Raw genomic sequence first — 19,594 nt, 5'->3', positions numbered from 1 at the left:
TCAAAGCTTTCTGGAAGGCCTGCAGTGACAAGGCCTGCTGGACTCCAGATGGTAAGGCATTAATTAATTAATAAAATTGAATCCATGTTGAATCAAAAATGTGAACCATGAACTTAACATATAGTTTGTGCTCTAAGCCACTAAGTGATACCAGTGTTGTTGAGACCCATAACCTGATACTGTATTTCAGAAACTTTGATTTCAGAGAATAGAATTGGGTGATTGTCTTTTGGCCCCCTGGCACTTATGCTGTGGGGTGCCGTAAGGTACCATCTTGTCTCAAATGCTGTTTAACATCTATATGAAGCTGTTGGGAGCAGTCATTGGGAGATTTGGGGTGAGGTATTATAATAAAAAGATCCTCCGTGGCACAGAGTGGTAAGCAGTGGTAACACAGCCAAAGCTCTGCTCACGCCCGGAGTTCGATTCCAATGAAAGGAGGAAGTCGAATCTCCAGTAAAAGGGGTCGAGGTCTTCCATCCATCCGTGGTCGGTAAAATGAGTACCTGACATATGCTGGGGGGTAAAGAAAGGCTGGGGACAGAACTGGCAATCCCACCCCATATATATGGTCTGCCTAGTAAACGTCGCAAGACGTCACCCTAAGAGTCGGAAACAACTCGCACTACAAGTGCAGGGACACTGTTACCTTCTTCTTCTTCTTCTTCTTCTTCTTCTTCTTCTTCTTCTTATTATTATTATTATTATTATTATTATTATATCCTGTCCTTCTTCCCAGAAGGATCCAAGGATGGCAAGCAAGGGACGAAACACTAAATACATCATAAAAACAAAACATCTTAAAAACATCTAAAACTAAAACTTCTTTAAAATATCTTGTTAAACAAAATAGTTAAAAACATCTTTAAAAGCCATTCCAAAACAGATTCCAGCTGGGATAAGATCTCTACCTAAAAGGCTTGATGAAAGAGGAAAGTCTTCAGTAGGCACCAAAAAGATAACATAGATGGCTCCTGTCTAGTATTTAAGGCGAGGGAATGGCAAAGGGTAGGTGCCACAACATGAAAGATACTCTTCATGGACCTCCTAATAAGATGGAGTGCAATGATCAACTGGATATATAAGGGGTAAGACGATCTTTCAGGTATCCTGGTCCCAAGCTGTATAGGGCTTTGTACACCAAAACAAGTGCCTTGAACTTGGCCTGGTAGCTAATGGGCAGCCAGTGCAATTCTTTCAGCAGCATGGCAACATGTTGGCGATACCCTGCCCTAGTGAGCAGTTGCACTGCTGCATTTTACACTAGCTGCAGCTTCTGAGCCAACCTCAAAGGCAGCCCCACATAGAGCACATTACAGTAATCCAGCCTGGAGGTTACCAGTGCATGGACAATAGTAGTCAGACTATCCGGGTCCAGAAATGGTGGCAGCTGTCTTACCAGCTGAAGCTGGTAAAAGGCACTCCTTGCCACTGAGGTCATCTGGCCCTCTTGCGACAAAAATGGATCCAGGAGCACCCCCAGACTACGAACCTGCTTTTTTATAGGAAGTGCGACCCCATCCAAAGCAAGCAATTGAACAATTATCCAAGCTAAGGAACCATCTACCCACAGCACCTCCATCTTGCTAGGATTCAGAGTCAGTTTACTGGCCCTCATCCAGCCTACCACTGAGTCCAGGCACTGGTCAAGGGCTTGCATAGCCTCTCCTGATTCAGATGTTACAGAGAAATAGAGCTGGGTATCATCAGTGTACTGCTGACACCTCTCCCCAAATCTCCTGATGACTGCTCCCAAGGGCTTCATATAGATGTTAAGTAGCATTGGGGACAAGATGATACCCTGCGGCACCCCACAGCACAACTGCCAGGGGGCTGAAAGACAATCACCCAATGCTATTCTCAGAAACCAAAGTACCAGAAGTACAGTATCAGGCAACATTGGTATAATTTAGTAGCTTAGAGCATGAACTATAAGTTAAGTTCATGGTTCACATCTTTGGTTCGACATGGATTCAATTTATTTATTTAATTAATCAGTATATTTATATCCTAACTTTTCTCCAAGTGGCATACATATTCCTCTCCCATTTTATCCTCACAACAACCCTGTGAGATATGTTAGACTGAGAGATGGTGACTGGCCCAAGGTCACCCAGTGAGCTTCATGACTAATGGATATTTGAGCCTTAGTCTCCCAAGGCCTAGCTTAACAAGTCTACTGTACACAGGGTTATTATAAATATTTGTATGATAATGTATCAGTTAAGACCAGAGCTTGGAAAAGTTAATTTTTTAAACTACAACTCCCATCAGCCCCAGCCAGCATGGCCACTGGATTGGGCTGATAGGAGTTGTAGTTCAAAAAAGTAACTTTTCCAAGCTTTGGTTAAGACTGCAGCCCTGTGCACACTGGACTCAGTGTGTCTTTCTTCCAAGTAAACAAGGCCTAAAGTTGGACTGTAAGTGTATTTTCATCATTATAACTGAGAGGCCTCAGCAGAAATGTTTTGCACATGATGTAGTAGGTCAGGAAATGGAAATGGTGGTCCAGTTGTTACGGTGAGAAAAAGGACAACAAAATGTGAATCAAACTTTTTAAAAAATTGCTCCATTTTGTAATGAAAATCATCTGCAAATTGATCCAAGGTTCCCTCTTTGTTGAATCTATTTTTCTTTTTTAAATGCATAAATTTTCTATGGTGAAGTTTCTCATGTATAAGAACAAACAGATACAGAAGCTTAGTTGTTGCTGTTTGGTGACATGCAAATTTTCTACTTTTTTCCCTTGAACTTCCCAGCTGCTACAAAGATTGTTTTAGCACCCACTAATGTTGATGTCATTGTTGGACTGAATGCTACCATGCAGTGTATCGCAGACCATGATCACTCTCTAGACCTGACTTTTATTTGGCTTCTAAATGGATATCCAATAGATGTTGATAAAGAGAGTGATCATTATGAAAGGTCCATCATGGTAAGATATTACACATTGTATCTGATATACTCAGGTTTGGATTATGTGATGACTTAATTTTCTTATTTTTCCTTTGGGGGACAGATATTTTACAAGGGATGAGGAAAACCACCTCAGGGACTAGTATACTCTTTTTCATGCCAGAAATTTATTATAAATGGAAAAATTGTGATGATGTTGAACCTTGTAGAAACAACATTGTTTATAGATGATGTAGTGGAATGTAGGCTTCAAAACGAGCTATTCCAAGAGTCTCCTACTATTCCTTGCCTCCTGGCTCTGAACGTTTTTACTCCTGGCATCTACAGTCTGGGTAAACTTGTGTGATTGATTCTGGCACTCACCTCTGGGGTTTGCGGACTTTTACTGTTCCCCCCCCCGAAAATCAATAAAATATAAATTAAAAAAAGACAACTGTAAATTAGATAAGCTACAGCACAATCCTAAGCATGTCTACTCAGAAGTAAGTCATACTGAATTCAGTGGGGCTTACTCCCAGATAAGTGGGGTTAGAAACCCTAGGCTGTTTATCAAGTTTCTGTGTAAAAGCATAAATTTCAGCATTTTTATGATATATCTGTAGTTGGAATGGCAATTTTTAAGAGCATGCTGTTGAATGTGAAGGTCACCCTGGCATACAGATGATTGTGTTGCCAGTAGTGATAATCTCTTGAGGAAGAATGAATCCCAGTCTGTGTATGTGTTCGAATTGCTTAATATGTTTTTTAATAATGTTTTTAACCTTTTTTTAAAGTTTTTTTTAAAAAATGTTTTTAACGCTGTTATGTTTTAATGTATTTTAAGATCTGTTTTTATGATGTTTTAAAGTGTTTTTAGCGCTTTGTTTGCCGCCCTGGGCTCCTGCTGGGAGGAAGGACGGGATACAAATTAAATAAATAAATAAATAAATATAAATAAATAAATAAGAATGAAAGGTGGAACAGGGACTGAAGTTGCACAAGCTGGGATTGTATAGCAAAGGGTGCCCTGTGCATAGCTCAGATCACTATTTGGGGGTCCTCCCTCAGCCATGCAGCATCCTTTTTGTAGTTATGAAATATTATTCAGATAGCCATTCAGCATGCAGAGGGCTACTGCTGTTCGGTCATCAAAAGCCTTGTATCAGGACACACAAGACTGGTGTTCTCCAGAATTTCCTTGAGAGGGTGTGGATTTCTTTGTGATTATTGAGGCACAATTGAAGTCTTCTGAAAAAGAGAATGAATCCTAGAAATTCATTTGACAGTTGAAAGACAGACTCATTATTTTATATTGAGCATTTAACTTCAGAGCTGAACTATGTCAGCATAGTAACCAGTTCTTTAAAAGCCAGAGAGGACTCTGTCTGGTTAGTCAAATAATCAAAGTCAAGGGCCTAATGGAGCTGGGATCTCATGTGGCTTGTGATGGTACAGGCGGTCAACCTTAAGGATCGGAGTTGAAGAACACAGTCTAGTGCTGACAGACAGGTGAACCAAACCTGAGTAACAGAAAAACCATTCAGTTTGCTGTACAGACCCTCTTGGAGGCCTGTTTGAGTGGCAGAATTAGATTAAATACTACCATTTTCAGGGGAGAAGTGGTGCGAAGAGTGAAGCACCCCCTCCATATCTGGATCTTTCCCGCAAATGTCTTTTACCTAATATTAGCATTACAAAGAGTTGCCTGACTGTGCATAGTTCTACCTTGAGAGAGAGAGGTGAAGGTGATGTGATAAAGGCATTTTTTTTTTATCCCACTACAAACTCTGTGAATAGCAACAATAGTGAGATGAATGTATACACCATGAGTATCATTTTAACATACCACCTGTAGCTTCTGTAAAACCAACAGCTGTACAGCTCACCTTTAGCCAAGGATAAACCCACCTGGCAGTTTTTAAGGTGGTGTTCCCCAACTAGGCTCCAAGACAAAGGTAACGTTTAATTCTATGCTTAAAAATTCTTTTTCCTACCTTGGAGTTACAGACTCTGGCCACCAGGTGGGAGCATTGCATAAGGTTTGCTGTTCCCACTTTGGGATGGGAGGAGAAATTGCTGACAGATTAATAAGACCCATCAGAGTGGTGAATTGCCATAGAGATGAAAAGATTAAACATCCTGGCATTTATCACCATAAATATCTGTTGACTGTTTTATGTCATAATCTCATGTTGAATATCAGAGGCTGGTCAGACTTTGATGCAGTTAACAATGTTCACTGCATCCTGGTAGCTAGAATAATATTAATACTCAAGTGAGAGATATGGGAAGTTAATGCTTTTTAGAGATATTGTATGGATTTATGTGTTGCTTTCATAATTTGCAAGACATGCCTAACACATCTACTGTCAGAGATAGATGAAAAACATTAGTTTGTCATGTGTCAGTAGTGAAATTTAGAAGTAGTAGCTTCATTCGTTTTTTTTTAATGTAGGTCCTTTGTTTTAAACTTTGACGAGAGCTCTGAGTGGAAAATTGCATGTATACTTGGAACATCTCTGAATCCTGCCATCAAAATTTCCAGTTCATGATTCAGTTCTTCAGTAGTTTGTAACCCAGCCAAGCTGAGGTTTTTAGTGAAAACAACTGGGCATGCATTTCTATGTTGAGGCTTAAGCTTGCTGCTGACCATGCTCATTATTTGCTTAGTAAGCTTTTTTTTCAGAACCAACTCTCCCATGGAGGACTGAAAAGCTTGATTACAAACCACTGAATGCTTGATTCCATGGAGATTTCTTATGCAAATTGACACCATCTAGATATGGTTGCATGTTTTCTTCCCTCAAATGTGCTGTTGCAGAGCTTCAACACAAACCTCTTCAGCTACACACCATTGTCATGGATCAATTCAGTGTTTTAGACAAAATCTAAAGTATATATAGAACAATGTATCATTCAAGGGATGTTTAGTTATATTGGTTCGCACTGGCAACATGATTAGATGAAAACCTTTGAAATAACATAATGAAGGGTTGCTTCACATGCTTTTTTTCCCAACATGAATTACAGTTTTAGTTTAGGAAGAAGGAGGGATATGAATGGCATATTATTTTTGGTTATATATTTTGCAAAACCAAAACACATAGCATCCATATGTTTTACCAAGACCACCATTCCCATGTTTTGAGGCCCATTTTTCCAATTATGAATACAACCTCTCTGTGTATGACACAGTAATGAACAATATACATATGAAATGGAATGGATCTTCCCTATGTTTTATTGGTGCATCCAACTGAAGGAAGCATTCCCGTATTTTTGTCCTATTTGCATAATTTCTAGCATTCATTAAAACATCCTTGTTTGAGAATCTTCTTTGTTGGAAGGCTGACTTTATATGTTTGGGTAAATAGATAATACACATAATTCCCCCTCCCCAAAATTACTGATATAAGTACAGTTTTCGTTACTGGAAATTCTTTTCATTTGTAAATTGGTCAGCTTCCTTCAAGACTTATTGACCAGAAAGCGCAAAATATTTTTGCTTGCTCTGAAAGAGAACTCTTTTCTAATAGCTCAATGAACATTTCTTAGTCACCTCACAGGCGTTCTTATCTCCCTGTCCCCCACTGAGATACTGGATGAAATTAAATGAATGAACAATCTGGAATGAATTAAGGGAATTAAGCCTGTAAAATCTTAATCATTTCAAGATGGTATGGTATCAGTCCATCTGTTAATCTCTTGTAACATTTTACAACATATGAAAGTGCTCTAGATATATTTCAAGAGGGTGATTGAGGAGTTTATGAAGATACTTTAAAACATTAACACGTGTAACTCAGCTAATTGATCTTGGTACATTTTCTTAATAAACTGCAAAGCAAATTTATAAAGAAACTTGCCATGGTAATGACCCTCAGCTTACATGGTTGAAATTGGGCCTTGATATTGTTGCTGAACTTAATCGGGCCAGAAGATATAACTTTTAATTTTAGTCGGTGTAATTTAAGACTGAATTTCATAATTGTTATTTAAATTACAGCTCTGATTAAACCAGAGCTAAGAAATCTGACGTGAAGTAAGCCAATGTTCTTTAATTTTATGCATACGCAGGTCAAGTGTGTATATTATTATTTATATTATTTATTTGAAACACTTGTTATATTATTTATTTAAAACATTTGTATCCCATTTTTCCAATTATCAAGTAGAGCTGTGTAGCCAGTTTGGCCAAGGCCTCAACCAAATCAGCTGATTCAGTGGGTTCTGGGCATCATTTGAGTCAGGGCAATCTGGGGCTATCAGGGGCCAGGGTCTTAAGGAGAGATGGGAAAACCCATGAAAAGGCCAAGTCTTCCCAGAAAAAGACAGGAGCCTGGCACTACCTCACTCTCCTTCCTGTCTGGTGCCCTGCCCCTGAAGAACTACCCTGCTTGATCTGCTTAAGAAGGAAAACCAAACATACTGAACCCCCCTGTAAAATCCAGATATAAAATCAAGAATCAATAGAAGAGCAACAAGCAATAGTCTCTTAAATATTTCAGAAAAAATGGTTTTCACTGAGTTAGCATAGGATCTAAAGAATAACAAAGCCAGCATGAACTGAATATTTCTAGAGTGTGTGTTTCACGAGCAGGATTCCACCACAGAAAAAGCCCTGGACGCCATCAGCCAAATCTCCAAATGCAGGAGAACCAGCACAAGTGGACCAGCACTTCCAAATTATACAGCCGCAAGAGTGGCTGTATACTATGGATTCTTCACATTCCGCAATGTTAAATTGAAAATACCCCCTTCCCATTCTGATGATTCCCATAAGCTCATTTGAAAACAAAACCTTACAAAACCCAGAAAAAAAAGAAGAAACCCCAGAGCCCTTTTCCACTTTTTTCTCTGAGTTCTCATAATCTGTTGAAATTCATTAAAAATCAGCCATGTTCAAAGAGTACCTGTAATCCTGCTACTGACCTTGCCGCATATGCAGACCTTCATCTTCTGCAGTTTAAAAGATAAAAAAATGCCTGGCTGATTTTTAATTAATTTAATAAATTTTGCATTAAACTGAATAATGTTGGACATCCTCAGTAAGAACCCAACTGACAGTGTTCTAAACGCCAGACTCACAGCTGCTTGGCTTGGCTAATCAGGGGGCCACACCCACACCAGATTTTGATTTCACGTGAGACAGTCATGGCTTCCCTCAGCGAATCCTGGGAAGTGTAGTTTGTGAAGGGTGCTGAGAGGAGACTCCTATTCCCCTGAGAGAGCTCCAGTGGCCAGACTGGTTTAACAGTCAGCTACTCTGATTGAAGCTCTGTGAGGGGAACAGGGCATCTCCTAGCAACTCTCAGCACCCTTCACTAACTACACTTCCCAGGATTCTTTGAGAGAAACCATGACTGTCCAAAGTGAAGTAAAGGTCTGGTGTGGATGTGGCCAGGGACAGTTTTGGTTTAAGTTTGGGTGGGAGGCTACATGTGCCTGCTGTAGAATAAAAAGGTGCGGGAAACCCTGAAAAAGAATGATAGTGTTCACAATGTTTTCCTTTTGGAAAGTAAAGGGGCTTCCCCTCTGTCCAGTGCCCACCCACCCAATCTTCTCCCCTCCCCTCCTCCTACTGCCCCTGCTCCTCCCCCAAGTCAGTGTTGGACTACAACCTGGGAGGCCAGGGTTCGAATCCCCCCACAGCCATGAAGCTTACTGGGTGACCTAGGGCCAGTCCCTTCCTCTCAGCCTCAGAGGAAGACAGTGGTAAAACCACCTCTGAATATCGTTTACCATGAAAACCCATAAGTCGGGATCGACTTGAAGGCAGTCTATTTCCATTTCCAAACATGATTGCACAGAAATAAATCCCATTGAACTCAAAAAGTGTGCAACTGATCAAACCCACCCTCCCTTCTCCTCCCTCCTATCCCCTCCCTCTTGCACCTCCCCTCCCCTCCAATCCCCTCCCCCTCCTATTCCCTCCTTCCCCCTTTCCCCTCCTAAGATAGTTTTACCTATCTTAAGCATGATTGCACGGGAATAAATACTATTGAACTCAATAAGCATGCAAATGATCAAACCTGCCATCCACTGCCCCTTCCTTTGCCCTTCCCCTCCAATCTCCTCCCTCCCCCTTCTTCCTCTCCCCTCCCTTTTTCCTTCCCTCTCCTCTCCCCTCCCCCTGCTCCTCCCCCATGGTCAGTTTTACCTATCCTAACCATGATTACATAGGACTAAATCCCATTGAACTCAATAAGCATGCCAATGATCAGACCTGCCTTTCCCCTTCTTCCCCTCTCCTCCCCCTTCCTCCTCCCCTCTTCCTTCTTCCCTGTCCACTCCAGCCATCCTTCCCTCCCCCCTGTCAGTTTTACCTATGCTAAGCATGATTGCGTGGGAATAAATCCCACTGAACTGAATAAACATGCAAATGATCAAACCTGTCCTTCTCCCCTCCTCCTCCTCCTTGCTCCCCTCTCCTTCCTCCCTTCCCTCCTCCTCCCCTCCCCATCCCCTGTAGTCAGTTTCACCTATCCTAAGCATGATCGCAGGGGAGTAAATCCCACTGAACTCAGTAAGAATGCTAATAAGCATGCTCAATACGCATTCTCAGGAAGCTTGCACAGGATCCCATTTCTTACCTCCTGGATTAAAAAACAGAGAAATTCACTAATAGGCAAAAAAACCCTTGCAGTTTAAGAATGTACCTATAGCCCACAGATATTTCTATCAAATGTTACAAAGCAGGGAAATTGGGTGGCTATAGTGAATGAACCAGGGGAGCAGGAGACCTGACCTCTCTGAGATATTGGACTGCCCTACAAATTTGCCAAAATGCAAACACCATTTGAGTTGGTCTTTCACAGTCCAATCCACTTCCTGTGTAGCTTGGAAGAATTTGGTAACATGTGCCTCTGAGCATATGATGAGTGGTGGCAACACCTGCACTCAGCCCAAATAATAGAAACAAGACGTGCTGTGCTGATCTTGTTTTAGCAGGGAAGAAGCAACATTATTAAGACAGTTGATATAGTTCAAATAGTCACTTTAAATATGTCTGATTTCCTTTGCAATTTTAGTGAAGTTTCCTATAGGAAATCATTTTCTTTTGCTTCTATTTCTATGAATTTGTGAAGTACAGCAACACTTAGCAAAATTTACACTAAAAAAAATCCAAAAATAATTGTGGAATAATGACACTGACTATTCTGCAGAATAGTCTCCAGTGGACCTTGGGAGTGTCTCAGTTTGCACAAGATAAAACAGTGGGAGGTGAAATATATTCTAGCAAAATTCTAGGTGTGCTCTATGTTTTTGACTGTGCCCACCTTGCCTTAAATGAAGTGGTTTAAACATAGCAGACTGAAAACATGCATCTTGGGCAGGCTAAGTTTGTTTTTTCCAACAGCTAGAGTCATTCCTGAAGTAGCAACATATTGTAATCAGTGTGATTTTACATCAAACTGCAGTTTCAGATTCAACTGTTAATGCACCCAAAATAGAAATAGAACATAATCTCCAATTTGAAATACAAAAGTCTGTCTTCAGCATCATATGACACTGACCAATAAAAAAGCTTTGAAATTAATAAAAATAAATTTGACACAGGTTTCTAGGATGAATAATGAGAGAAATAAAATTTTCTAGATTAGATTCTCTGTAGAAACATTAGTAACACAGGAATGAAGCAAAGTAAGAAGAACACCAACAAACATACAAAAATGTAATTCTCCATCTTTGGCGATGGCAGGTATTGCCACCAGTCACCATATGCTCAGAGGCACATGTTACCAAATTCTTGCAAGCTGCACAGGAAGTTGATTGGACTGTGAAAGACCAACCCAAATGGTGTTTGCATTTTGACAAATTTGTAGGGCAGTCCAATATCTCAGAGAGGAGGTCAGGTCTCTTGCTCCCCTGGTGCATTCACTATAGGTGCCCAATTTCCCTGCCTTTTAAAGTTTGAAAGAGATATCTGTGGGCTATAGGTACGTTCTTAAACCGCAAGGTTTTTTGCCTATTAGTGAATATAACCTTAAAGCAGGGAGATCCATCAAGGTCCCTCCCCATGTTATGGCTACAGCACCCATCATCCCTGACTATTAGCCATGCTGGCTGAAGCTAACAGATGCCTCTGCCTTAGAGAATGGGCAGGTGGTTGTTCAGATACTTCTGTCCCAGGTTATTTAGATGTTCATAAATAAAAGCAACACTTTGGATTGCACCTGGAAACAAACTATCAAAATATGTTCATAAAACACTTAGCAAGTGGATTACAGTGGTGTATCAAGAGTTTATTATCATTATGCTTGGGCCGCATACATGCAGGTCTCATACACATTGAAACACTTTCATTGGTTTCTGATACATGGATGCAGTGGTAGTAGAAAAGTATTACTTTATCGCCATCTTGTAGTCTGTAAAATGTGTTTGATTGGATTCTGCCCAAATCCCACATCACTTATGTTCTAGCTGTTGTCCCTGCAGTTTCACTGTCCCATGGTCTAAGATACTAGAGAGCTGCCTGGGCTAGTAGAAGGGGCACATAGGAGTGCTTGCATTAAACACACAGGTTATTACCAGTGCAACCATAGATTGACTGGGATTTTGAAAGGAGTGCCAGCCATGTGAATATGTTAAGGACCATCAGAAGCCATAATGATCCATCTGTTCTGGAGGTGAACTAACTTCCCCATTAGTCTATACCTTGCCAGGAAATCATCTGTCCATGATGAGGGATCTGGAGAGGATCCCTACACCCAAATAATAAATTATCTGGATGGCAGACAGAGCCAAACCAGGTTTATGACCTGCCATATGCATGGGGGCAGATTATATTTTGGGATAGTAACCATTCCATGGTTGTTATGGCAGCTTTGAAATCCTGAACTGCCCCAGATAAGACTTCCTCAGCATAAATATTGGTCTCCCAGCAAGAAAAATTTCCATTTTCAATACTAGGTCCAAGATCACCTCCCAACATCTCAGGCAGGAGATCTTTGGGGAGAGGGTTGATCAGTATGCTAACAGAACTCCTAGTATGTCCCTCAAATCAAATCAAATCCTTTATTTGCATTAGCCACAAGCCATTGCATTTGAAATATACCGTATATTCCGGCGTATAAGACGACTGGGCGTATAAGATGACCCTCAACTTTTCCAGTTAAAATATAGAGTTTGGGATATACTCGCCGTATAAGACTACCCCTCTTCCAACGCACACCAAATAAAAATTAAAAAAACATCAGATTTGCTTGGATTGGTCAGCTCTCCCTGCCTGCCCAGCCCTCCCTGTCTCCAAGACTATCAGAGCGGTAGCGCAAACACGCCTCTTTCACCCGTCTGGCCTGCCCTTGTATCCTATTACCTCCTTCTCTGCCTCTCAGATCTCGCACATGCGTGCCTGCGCCGCTTCACTGCAGTCCTCAGGAGCGAGATCTGAGAGGCAGAGAAGGAGGTACGGTAATAGGATACAAGGGCGGGCTAGACGGGTGAAAGAGGTGTGTTTTTCTGGGCACAGCGCCGCTCTATCTCTTTTTTCCATACCCCGGGCGTCCCGGACGCCTGCAGCTTGTTCCGCCCTTCACTTACACCTTCTCGGTGAGGCGCCCCCTCACCTCGTCATCGGGACCGCGTTAAGTCACTTCTTTCCACGAATCCTGGTGAGTGGATTTTCTTCTACCGTACTTGTACAGCGCCGCCCTTGCTGCTTTCATACGGTCGCCGCATACGGCGGGGATGCGGCCGTGGCCGTTTTTGAGCTCCCCCCACCATATGCGGCAACCGCAGATTCTCCAGTCCGGCTCGGAAGTTTTAGCACCCGCCCTATAAGACAACACCCGGCGTATAAGACGACCCCCGACTTTTGAGAAGATTTTCCTGGGTTAAAAAGTCATCTTATACGCCGGAATATACGGTATACAGTAAAAACAAAAAGCAGATCTACAACTTAATCAGATTTTCCTGCTAAAATTCTAACATTTATGTAGAATAGCGATCAATAAAATTGATATATCCAAAATCCATCAGTGTAAGAGAAATGGACAAGTAAAACTTTCAACTTAAATAGGAGTTATGTCACATTAAAACTCAAGGTACCCTATGTCCCTCAAATCCCACACCAGGTATGACAACTATTCACACTTTGAATTCAGCAGAATAGGGTATTATAAGATAATAATTTTAGGTTTTAAAAAAATATTGTTTAAGTGGAATTATGTTCTGAACATCAGTCAACTTCTACAGTAGACAGTAAAATCTATTTTCAGAATTTTTGTGAATGTTTTAAAGTGCAGCTAATTGATACATGTGTTCATGCTTCTTTCCAGTGCTATAGACAGGTCTGTGGCAGGTAACATAATCATCTTCATATTTCATTTTAGCACTACTTGGCTACTGATTGCACAGCATTTTAAGTGCACTTTAACTTCTAAGTGTACAGTATAAATTCAGGGGAGAGTTCCTAACTTCTGTAATCTCTCTCTTTCATAGATAAAAAACAATGGTGAACTTATTGTCAAAAATGCCCAACTACGACATGCTGGAAGATATACATGTGTTGCTCAGTCAATTGTTGATAATGCCACGGCTTCAGCTGATCTTGTTGTGAGAGGTAAACATTTTGTTTGATTATCAACATTAGTTTAAAAAGAATTATTAAAATGGTGGCTACCCAAGGAGGGAAAGCTGTCTTTCCCCCATATGGCCTCCAGAGCAAAACTGTACAATGACACAACTTCATTTCCAGTATTATAGATTTAAATAGGGACTGACAACATAGAGGAGCCAGAGCTGGTGAGTTTTAAGTTCCCTCCTTCAAAATCCACACTCATCTTGAAATCCATATTGCTCTCACAAAATGTGAAAGAAGGAAGGAAGTTCCATGCCACTCTTTCTCCTGTACCCTTCTTTTGATTTGAGCCCTACAGCTTTATATAGGGATGGATGAGATCACATAAGAAAAGCCCTACTGGATAAGGACAGCAACCTATTCTCACAGTGGCCAAGCAGATGCCTGTGGGAAGCCTACAGGCAGGACCTGAGTACAAGAGCATTCTCCCCACTAGTAATCCCTGGCAACTGGTCTTCAGAGGCATACTGCCTCAGACAGTGGAGGTAGAACATAATCATCATGGCTAGTAGCCATTGACAGCCTTATTCGCCATGGATTTGTCAAATCCTCTTGTAAAAAGTTCATCATCACTTCATCTTCTGGGAGAAGGTTCCATAGTTTTGCTATGTGCTATATGAAGAAGTACTTTCTTTTGTCTGTCCTGAATCTTCCAATGCTCAGCTTCATTCAGTGTTCCTGAGTTCTCTTATTATGAGAGAGGGAGAACAAATTCTCTCTGTCCTGCTAGATTATTATATACATTTTAAAACAATATTTCTTTTTATTTATTTAATCAAAAACATATCATTCAATAACTTTAAGAAATAAGAAAATACAGATTATTACAGAGAGCCAGTGTAGTGTAATGGTTAAGGTGTTGGACTACGACCTGGGACACCAGGGTTCAAATCCCCACACAGCCATGAAGCTCACTGGGTGACCTTGGGCCAGTCACTGCCTCTCAGCCTCAGAGGAAGGCAATGGTAAACCACCTCTGAATACCGCTTATCATGAAAACCCTATTCGTAGGGTCGACATAAGTCAGGATCGACTTGGGCAGCCCATTTCCATCTACATACATGATGCAAAACAACATCCAAACGAGAGGTGCAATGTTAATGTGTGGAGTATCTCTTTTTCTCAGAAATTTAACCCATTTATCTCTTTTCCAGTGAATGAATGAAGCTGCAGGCAAGCTTTTAACTACTTTGATGAACATTTGGTAGGGTTTTCGGGACCAAACTAAATGTTACATGATTATTTTACTTATCTTAAGTCTAATATACTGCAAAGTCCACCAAGGGTTCCAGAGAAGTGTTGCTTGGCAGTTGAAGAGCTTCAAGGGTTCATAATTAAACCAGGCTCAGACAAAGTCCCACAGAACCCATAATTTTATTAATTAGGGCTGTTATCTTAATGGGAGAGTTCTTGCAAAGCCTGAAGAGATGCAATGCATGTGTTTAAAACTTATATAACTTAATATCTGTCTCTTCAATTTTTGTTAAGGTCTTGTCATTATTTTTTATGGAAATATTTTTCAGGTCCTCCGGGTCCCCCAGGAGGACTCAAAATAGAAGATATTAAAAACACATCTGTAATTATTACTTGGAGCCGTGGGACAGACAATCATAGTCCTATTTCAAATTACACTGTCCAGTCAAAGACTTTTCTTTCTGACTACTGGAAGGATGCCAAAACAGGTAAGAGTAATATTAGAAAGATTGACCTATACTAGGAATGGACAAGAATTCGGCTGAATTTAGATTTAGTACTGGATTTTCAATGGTCCACATATTCTGATCTCCAACAGAGTGATCCTGTTTGCTCTGAACTTCAGTGGCTTTCCCCCAACACCGAATTTCCCCTTCACATATTCCCTTGAATATAATGTTGATTTTACTCACAGCACAGCTCTCTCTCTCTCTCTCTCTCTCTCTCTCTCTCTCTCTCTCTCTCTCTCTCTCTCTCTCTCTCCCACACACACACACACACACTTGAGTAATATAAGTTCCAAGCAGAAGGAAGCAAGCCAAGTCTTGCCCATGTTAAAGACTCAGGACTTGCTGAGGAGGAGGTGGGGGTAGGGGGCACTGAAACGGCTTTATTCCTTTCTTTTCCAGAAGGAAAACAGCCAGTCTCTGCTTGCTAGTGTGAAAATTGACCAGCCTCAGTCACAGACTCCCAGCAGAGGAAGAGAAGGCAGAGCTGCTTTCCTTTATCATTTTTTTCTTTCAAAATATCAATATTTTATTTCAAAATATCCCGACGGCTGTAATCATGCACTTGTGAGGGTCTCTACCAAACTCTATGTGAAGGCAGTGAGAGCAGCAAAGAAGCAATACTTTGCTGTCTCTATTCAGTCATCCCTTAACCGCCCAGCGGAACTTTATAAAGTTGTCCGGGGACTTTTACACTCTGGTCCCCAGGACGCAATAACACCATCAATTGCCCGCTGTAATGAGTTTGCGCAACACTTTCGTGATAAGATCATGAACATCCGCCGGGACCTTGACTCCATTATTGTAGCAGTTGATCCTAATGAGGTGTCCAGAGCACAGTCTTGTCCTGTTTTACTGGATGAGTTTCAGTTGGTACAGCTCGAGGATGTGGACAAGGTGCTTGGACAGGTGCGGGCGACCACTTCTGCTCTGGATCCTTGCCCCTCATGGCTAATAAAAGCTAGCAGGAATGGAACAACCGGCTGGGCCAAGGAGGTGATTAATGCCTCTTTACGAGAGGGAGTGGTCCCACCCTGCCTGAAACAGGCGGTGGTGAGACCGCTCCTAAAAAAACCCTCCTTGGACCCTGATAATTTGGACAACTATAGGCCGGTAGCAAATGTTCCATTCCTGGGCAAGGTCCTAGAGCGTGTGGTCGCTCGCCAACTCCAGGCTCTCTTGGATGAAACTGATTATCTGGACCCATTTCAATCGGGCTTTCGGCCGGGGTTTGGTACAGAAATGGCCTTGGTCGCCCTGTATGATGACCTCTGTCGGGAGAAAGACAGAGGGAGTGTAACTCTGTTGGTTCTCCTTGATCTCTCAGCGGCGTTTGATACCATCGACCATGGTATCCTTCTGGAGCGACTTACGGATTTAGGAGTGGGAGGCACTGCTTGGCGGTGGCTCTGCTCCTATCTCGGGAATTGTCTCCAGAAGGTGATGCTGGGGGAACATTACTCGAGTCCCTGGGTACTCCAATATGGGGTCCCGCAGGGTTCAGTTCTGTCCCCCATGCTTTTTAATATCTATATGAAGCCGCTGGGTGAGGTCATCAGGAGTTTTGGAGTGCGTTTCCAGCAATATGCTGATGATACGCAGCTCTACTACTCCTTTTCATCTTCGTCAGGTGAGGCTGTTGATGTACTAGACCGCTGCCTAGCCGCGATAATGGGTTGGATGAGAGCTAATAAACTGAAACTCAATCCTAACAAGACTGAGATGCTGTTGGTGGGAGTGCCGTCTGCCCAGATGGTTGACGTTTGACCTGCCCTAGATGGGGTTACACTCCCCCTAAAGGAGCAGGTACATAGTTTGGTGGTCTTATTAGATCCGCTCCTATCACTTGAGGCTCAGGTAGCCTCGGTGGCACGGAATGCATTCTACCAGCTTCGGCTGGTAGCCCAACTACAACCCTATCTGAACAGGGAGAATCTCGCCTCAGTTATCCATGCTATGGTAACCTCTAGATTGGACTACTGTAATGCACTCTACATGGGGCTACCTGTGAAGACGGTTCGGAAACTTCAGCTAGTGCAAAATGCTGCGGCCAGAGTTCTCACTGGGACAAAGAAATTTGACCATATAACACCTGTCCTGGCGCAGCTGCACTGGCTACCGATATGTTTCCGGGCCAGATTCAAATTGTTGGTTCTTACCTATAAAGCCCTAAACGGCATCGGACCGCAATACCTGGTGGAACGCCTCTCTCGCTATGTACCTACCCGTTCACTACGCTCGACGTCGAAGGCCCTTCTCCGGGTCCCAACTCATAAAGAGGCCCGGAGATCAACAACTAGATCTAGGGCCTTCTCAGTGGTGGCCCCCGAACTATGGAATGCCCTCCCAGACGAGATACGCCTGGCGCCTTCTCTGTTATCTTTTCGGCGCCAGGTAAAAACCTACCTTTTCGCCCAGGCATTTTAAACATTTTAAATTTAATATTTTAAACCTAATATAGATCTTAATTTATAAACTCAATGGCAATTCTATTTCAGATTTTTATCATGTTTAATGTTTTTATAATTGTACTATATTTTTCACACTTGCTCATATTTTAATTGTGATTTTATTTGTTGTACACCGCCCTGAGAGCTTTCTGCTATAGGGCGGTCTAGAAATGTAATTAAATAAATAAATAAATAAATAAAATTAATTAAAGTATTACTTCAAAAATATTGATACTCCCTTTCATTTATTGATACTTCTTTTGATTTATTGATAATTCTTTTCAAAATATCAATATATTTTGAAAGAAGTTATTGATATTAATATTCATGCATTTGGGGAGGGAAAATATCAGCCCAGTAAAGCAGCGGATAGCAGACAAAGAATGAACTCAAGTCTCTCCTGTCTGGTTGATGGAATGCTTTCAAAGCGGCACTGGCCAATGGGTCCCATCCCTAATCTATACGTATCAGGTTTAATGTAGACACACACAGCACTCATTTGATGATTGGGGGGAAAGAGAAAAAAGCATATACATGAAAATCATATTGTGCAATTATAGACCTGTCACTCAATTAAAGAAATCTTAAGGCTGTATCCTACATTGTACAAATGGAAAGCAGCTCACAAGGGCTCCTGCTGGGAGGGAGGGTGGGATATAAACTTAATAATTTAATAAAATTAAATAAATAAAGCCTCTATCTCTCATTTTTTCCTTTCACTTGCAGCCCTGTTTTTCTGAAAAGCCTCTCCAGGGACCAGAGGAACCTGCCAGACATTCATGGGCTTGGTCATATGGGGCTGCAGCAGGAGGCAGAAATAATCTGAAATCAGGAACTTTACATGATCAGTGCAAGATTTCTCTGCCTGATTTTAGGCTCTCCTCCTCCTCCAGCTCTATAGAACTCAGCCTGTGCAACAGTGCACTTTGCTGTGTGCTCATGCAACATTAGATACAACCTTTTGTGAATTAGTCATATAAGTTTTAGTTCTTTGATTATTCAGTTACATTTTACATGAGTAAAAAATAGCTTCAGAGCAAAAAATAATTACTTTTATTGCTTTTAGATATACCATGCACCATCTCAGAAGAGGGGACCTTTGCAGTAGTGGCCCCCTGGTTACAGAATAGGCTCTCCTTAATTTGCCTAGTGCCATTGTTACTGCATTTTTAGCACAAGGTGAAGATGTTTCTATTCATCCAGGGCTTTTAAAACGTTATGTTTTTCAGTCACTCAGTCATATTTTTATTGGTCATAGCCAATGCTCATTACATTATAAATCACAAAACAAAATATGTTAAACCAAGAGAAGGTAAATATTAATTTTCTGTAATACTAAAAATTAAAAGTGTAAGCATCCCAACATCATTTGGATTAAAATGATGTTTGCAGTCATGTAAATTTCTTGCAGGAAGTGCATATAAATCTATCCTGTAAGTAACATGATAGTCTTGTTCTATCAGGGTTAAATTTTGTTCATTTTTTACATTCATTTGTTTTAGACCGGTGTGAGACTTCCAGAGGTTATCCAAGGTTTGGTTCCCTTGGAATGAAGGTCAGCGGAGACTATGGTATCATTGTGATATATGGTTTTATTTACACATATATACACTCTGATCATAAAATGGAAGGGATCTCAGCATTAACAGTCCAACAGATCTTGTTTCCCTGTTAGGTTTCTAGGGGACTGCCCAAAGACATAGCCTTGGATTCAGCACAAAGAACAAGCCTCTCTCTGGCTTTCCAGTTTCCAGCTTTTCTTCAGACTTAACAAAAAATCTACCTCCTCTCCTAGTCAGGTGAGGGGAGAGGGCCACCATGTTCCTATGGCAACACATATTTTCCTGGCCAAATCTTTACACATGTTAATAGGGGCACCTGACAGACTCATTAACTAAACAAAGAACTGGCTTGGTCATTACAGCAGGTTTCTTCTACTGTAGATCCCAACTTCTGGACATAGGATT

General features: G+C 41.4%; 1 protein-coding gene across 3 annotated transcripts in view; it reads left to right on the top strand.

Moving 5' to 3' along the window:
• Positions 1-19,594, top strand: part of CNTN1 (contactin 1) — a 326,339-nt gene that overhangs the window by 249,178 nt on the left and 57,567 nt on the right. For all 3 annotated transcript variants that reach the window (XM_061639947.1, XM_061639948.1, XM_061639949.1), the window contains exons 13-15: positions 2,760-2,935; positions 13,339-13,459; positions 15,001-15,159. In XM_061639947.1, coding sequence (XP_061495931.1) covers positions 2,760-2,935; positions 13,339-13,459; positions 15,001-15,159 — 456 coding nt within the window. The remainder of the gene's footprint in view (positions 1-2,759; positions 2,936-13,338; positions 13,460-15,000; positions 15,160-19,594) is intronic.

Source organism: Rhineura floridana, chromosome 8 (assembly GCF_030035675.1).
Source record: "Rhineura floridana isolate rRhiFlo1 chromosome 8, rRhiFlo1.hap2, whole genome shotgun sequence".
Classification (NCBI taxonomy): Eukaryota; Metazoa; Chordata; class Lepidosauria; order Squamata; family Rhineuridae; genus Rhineura; species Rhineura floridana.
The sequence above is the reverse complement of the archived record's forward strand: the minus strand, read 5'-3'. Positions and strand labels throughout refer to the sequence as shown.